Consider the following 5,822-nt stretch of genomic DNA (forward strand, 5'->3'; position numbering starts at 1 on the left):
GTCCTATTAAAATAAAAAGAAGGGCTGTGTAACAATATAAAATTAGGGATATTCTGAGTTTTCTAACAAAACTAAAAGAAAACTCCAGAGGGCAACTGGAACTTTCTTAAGATTGAACGACTTAAAAAAATAAGGGGGACAAAATTAATCTAAGGCATTAAGCTTTATTTTCTTACGAATTAAACTTTTACAGTAAGCAAAAAGTAATAAGCACTTTGACATTGAAAGTTTCTTAATTTTTTAATACACTCCAATCTAAAACATTCAAATGCTACATTTTTAACAACTCTCTTTTAAGGAATACAAGTGGAATACATGAATTTGGGAGAAAACTACCAAAGTCTGCACATTGTGACACTGATTTTTATTCCCAGGTGACAAGTCTGTACCGGTGAATGATTACAGCCTGAAGCTGATGGTCTCCGCAGAATTTGAGCCTAAACCCTATATCTCAGGTACTTCCAGCCCAGATCTGGAAACAAAACATTGTTGGCTGGTTTTCAATTCACCTGAGCTTTGAGATACAGTATTTAATAATCTTGAGTCAAAAACATTGCTCAAAAAAACCTTTGCAGTTTAGCTCCAAAAATTATTGGGCCCGATATTCAAAATACCTAGGTGTTTAAATCTCTGCTGCTTCTTTAGCAACCTTAAGCCCTGAAGTGTTTTGGAAAGAGGGCCATTTGTTGCAGGTTACTTATTCTTACTATTTTATGTGCATTTCCCTGGAAATGGATTACAATGAAAAGGACCAATTATGCAGCTTAGGCTTAATTAACAGATCATTCCAAAGAGCTTAGAAAGAATGAAATCCTCCAGACACAGAACTTGGATGGAATACACCTACCTCAGCTGGTAAACTGTCACTGTAGCTTCAGTCTAAAACATTGCAATTAAAAATGTACAAAACAGCATTTACCATTTTCGAATGGGAGGACATTATATACAGTAGGTATCTGCCATTTTAAAAACAAGCATCAATATACTTTTTGCTTCTGTATCTGACCGCGAATAACCTTTTTTTATCATTGAATTGTCATATTTCACGGGTTTGGATTCCCTATCATGAAGCCTTTGTCAATTTTTCTGCAAACAATCCTTCCATTAACATGCATAGTGTGTGTGTCTATGTTCTGGTTAAGGACATCAAAGCAAAGCTTTAGCTGATTTTCACAAATCACATGTTGTCACAAGCTGCAGGACACATGCAAACATAAAGATCCCTTCTGTTAATATTTCTTTGTCACTTAGAGGGATGGGGTGGGAATGAGCAGAGAACACATTTGACTCTGTTGACATAGACCTGCTATATACACCTCTTACATATTGTGAAGCCTTTTTCTAGAATTCTTGCAAAGAAAAGCTCTGCATCAAAAAGCACCATGAACATACTGGGCATGGAACATGGCTTATCCAACAAAACTTCCCAATTACCTAACTATATTGTGTAACGGCTCCATCAGCTATCTGGTACATTGGTTATAGCTCCATCATAGTGTTTGCAAAATGTGGAACCCTTTGACATTCTCAAGCACTAGCCAATTAACTAGCTTCTAAAAGTAGTAATAAAAGAACTATATACAGGTAGGGATGTATACCAGAAAATTATAAAGCGCCCTACAATAGTCCATCAAGATTAATAATAAAACATGTTGATAAAAACGTTAGCTATACTTTCAGATTCAAATAGAAGGAAAACTGTTCTTGGCTGACCCTTTAGGGAGAGAGGACTTTTCCTTGTTTCACTAGCGCTTTACAGGGACGAAATATACCATGCTGTTGCCAGTCCCTATGATTCTCTTTATGTGATGTTAATGGATCCTACTTTTTCTGTATGAAAGGTCGATATTCATTAAGTATCATCCACTACTGTCACAGAAATGGAGATACATTTGCCAATGTGCAAAGTGCAGAGAGATCATATAAAATTTATCCGTTCTGCACAATTCACTCAAACCTGTGCTATGCAAGAACCAAAACAGTGCCATCTGAATTTGAACTGGATGCAGCATGACCAGTGGGGAAAAAAAGGAGCTAAAATGTATGTGGACAGTTAACAACAAAAGATCAGTAACAACTTTACAACACAGAAACAGCTATTTACAAAGAATAAGGCAAATTTGAATAATTCATGAATACATTGTGACTTAATGTGCATTTCATGTGAACTCTGTGTTTACTAAAAACAAAGAGCCAGAGTATCAAAAAGAAAACTGCTGTAAGGAAGGGTCTACAGTACTTTATGTTCTCCTCGTTGAAGACAAAGTATCATCATCAGTGCCCTGCATTACTGCCATGCTTTAATGTCTGAAACATTCAAAAACTGCATTTTTAATGATATGCTCCACCGTTCAACAGATATTTAATGAAAACTGAGACCTAGCAGAAGAAACGTGACTTGTCATAATGGACGAGAATCAAAAACTATGGCTCGGCACTGTCAACTGTGGGTTTTAGTAAATTTAGAAATTAGTTGTGAAAGACTCAGGCAGTTTTAAATTTTGATGTTTAAAAATAAATATAACAGGATTTGCAAGACTCTTGCCCATGCTAATAAAAGCCAAATATTCATTTTTCTTCAATGGTTTCAACTGCTAGATCCCATCTTCAGGTATCCCAAATAGCAAGTTATACTGTACGTGAAATGCCAGCCCAGAAACATGCCATTCTGAAAAACGGAAGATTTCTATCTTTTCTGAGGCAAACGTAAGGCTGCCGTAACGCTGAACTAAAAAATAAAAAATCGTACCTGGAAATAAATTGCTGTAATTGGGACCATTTTGATAACAAACATGGTTGGAGAGATGATGCAGGATACATTTACCTTCAGAGGAAACAAAAATAAAACCCACACAAAAAAAAACATAAAAATGAACAAATAAGAAAAAGAAATGAGAGGACATCCTAAATCCCACACCCCAGGAGATGTCAGCGCATGTTGGCGTTTAAAGAGCCACTATACAGCACAGCTGGGTTCCACTGTCTACTGCGTGGTGGGTAATTTCCTCCCTTTACAGAGTTCATATTAGGGATAATACGGAGGTAGAGCAACAAAACAACGGAAAACCAACTTCAACTATGCAGAAGTATCCAGTGATTTTAATGGTTGATTAGTTGTGTCTGGCGACTCTTCCAAAGTAGCTCCTTGGAACCAGTTGGTTATATGGTACAGTGTATCAGCCACTTTCACTCAGGTACAGTGGCTTGAAGGCTTCCTGGGCTGCGGGCCTCAGATGCAGCTCTCCACGACCTGCGGCAGCAGCGTGCAGTTGGAGGAGACGCTGCAGGAGCGCTCCTGGAGAGAGTTGTTGTTGTCCCAGGCACTGCCCACCACGCTCACGCCGCCCGGAGCCCGGTACCCCCCCACCTTGCCAACCGCGGGGCACAGCTGCAGGCACAGCCTGTGCCCCATCAGGCAGAACTTCCTGCGGAAGCTGTGGTTGATCCAGAAGTAAACGATGCAGTTGAGAAAGCCGTTGGCACTGGGCAGCCACACAGCCACAAACTCCAGCCACTCTGGGACCGCGGTGCCAGAAATTGCTGACGGGACGGAGAAAAACAAAGGGACACCTTTCCGTTGTTTGTTCGGGGTCAAAAGCAATCATGATTTTCCCCGCCCTCTGTCCCAGAAACAGCATACAGCATGTCATTGCATTGAAAGACATCAATACTGGTCTCCTCTGGTGCAGACTATACCGACACTACCAATGCCTAGGATACCGTTTTAGAACCGTTTCTTTCAATGGCATAAGACGGTGTATGATATTAGGTCTTAAAACCATGAAGAAATAAATGCCACAAAATATGGAAATGTACATTTTATACAAACAATTCACTCGGACAATTCCATTATGTTCAGAAATCATTCCAGGCTAAAATTAATGATAGGACCAAAAATCACTTATACTGTAGTACATACAGTATAAAACATATAGACAACACTTGGTGTTGGTGAAAGAGTAATGGGGCTATACCTGCACTTGGTTTCCCCACAACTGCTGACGGAGGAGATTTAGAGATTCAAACCATAATTAAGCTGAAGAACAATTATCAAGATCGCGATTCGCCCTAATACCTACAATGCTTTGCAAATGTATTTACCCCTTTCCAATGATGACACATCATTTGAAATAGAAAATGTAAACACTTTTATGGGAATGTTTTTGAGAATACTCAAACCCAAGATTTCTAAGGGAAAGATAAGTCACAGTAAATGTTGGCAGAAACATTTAAAGAAAAAAAACTGAAATGTGTTGATAGCGTGAGTACTGAGACAAGCACCTTTGGCACCAATTACAGCAGCAAGTGTTTTTCTTAGGAGGGGGGGGGTCGTCAATCTCGGCTTTGCACACCGATTTACTATAATTTGGGCCCATTCAGATTTGCCCAAACTCTCTCAACTTGCTTGGGATCGCTTATCACCAATAAAAGCATTCTGTTTGAGAATTGCTCAGTCTAAAAAAATATATATATATTTTGCGATTCATACATTTGAAAAGAGGTGTATGTATTTGAAAGGCACTGCATATACAGTACAGTACATCATTGGGCATTTCCAAATCTGGGTGTTTAGTATAAGCAGATGGGTGTCACATTTCCGATCTAAAGCAATCATACAGAAAGCTGTATTCTTACCTGTGTACAGGATGGTCATCATGCATGGCGTCCAGCACGTGTAGTACACAATCATTACTGGCACCAGGACACGGGAAGCCGAGTCCGGTCTGCTGCGGCCGCGCAAATCGCGGTTTTTCAGTTTGTGCCTCTGTCTCCTGGCAGCGACCCAGAGCCGACAATTGGCGAAGGTCATGACGATTGAACAAGGGAAGAATATAAGGCAGGTTAAAGTCAGCGAGTAGGCCACGTTGGTGGAGTAAACCGGATTACAAACTAAGGACGCGCTGGAGAAGTAAACTTTGATGATTCCGTCGGGAATGGAGATGGGGACCAACACCACCGGTGGGAAAAACCAGGCGAAAGCAATGAGGACTCTAGTCTTGTTTTTCGTCATCACGGTGGTGTACTTCAGCGGGTAGAACACCGCGATGTACCTTTCAAGGCTTATTGTAGCCAGCGAGTAGATACAGGTGGCGTAGACCGTGGAGTTGAAGAAAGCCACAGCATGGCAGTACGGGTCTGGGTCTTCTCTGTCCTTGACGAGACTCACGTACAGGTTCAGAGGCATAACAACTAGCGCCAGCGCGGCATCTGCCCCCGTGAGAGAGATTAAAAAGTACCGAGTGTTCCTCGACCAACCAGACACTGAAGATGCTATAACCAAAATCACAGCCACGTTCCCCAGAATGATCAGAGCTCCTAACACAGATATAATACAGATTTTCATGGGACGGTGAGATAGCTCCATGTGTCTTTGAAGTTCGGCGCTGCTTAAATTCAATCCTATGGTACTGGCGATTTCCCACGACAGTGTTAAATTCGGGGAAGTCAACATATCTGCCTTTATCACAGAACTAGCATTTGCTGGTGAAGCAGGGTTGTTTATTTGCTTTAAAAGTATCGCACTAACCCAAACATAACACAGATTCAAGACCCCTGGACACACACACACAAGCAATTGCTGTTCAAAGTTAAATGTCCATGACAAAGACAAAACTCCCCATACACTACATCTACCACATTAAATAGTTCACCTGTCGCAGATTATCGCCCACAGCACCTGATCGACTAAACTAATTAAGCTGTCAATTCGATATAAGGCGCATTTAAAATATTTAACGTTATTTTTAGCCTACCTTAGAGTGGGATCGATGTGCAACAATAAAATTCCATTGAACATATTTGACTTTTTGACAAGGCAGCCA

General features: G+C 40.5%; 1 protein-coding gene across 1 annotated transcript; it reads right to left on the reverse strand.

The window, feature by feature from the left end:
- Window positions 1-227: 227 nt before the first annotated feature.
- Window positions 228-5,593, reverse strand: gpr211 (G protein-coupled receptor 211). The gene is made up of 2 exons (XM_006641335.3): window positions 4,636-5,593; window positions 228-3,540 (listed from the first exon to the last, which is right to left on the reverse strand). The coding sequence occupies exons 1-2, from the start codon at window positions 5,450-5,452 to the stop codon at window positions 3,230-3,232; spliced, it is 1,128 nt and encodes a 375-aa protein (XP_006641398.1). The 5' UTR covers window positions 5,453-5,593; the 3' UTR covers window positions 228-3,229.
- Window positions 5,594-5,822: the final 229 nt, after the last annotated feature.

Source organism: Lepisosteus oculatus, chromosome 20 (genome assembly GCF_040954835.1).
Source record: "Lepisosteus oculatus isolate fLepOcu1 chromosome 20, fLepOcu1.hap2, whole genome shotgun sequence".
NCBI lineage: Eukaryota > Metazoa > Chordata > Actinopteri > Semionotiformes > Lepisosteidae > Lepisosteus > Lepisosteus oculatus.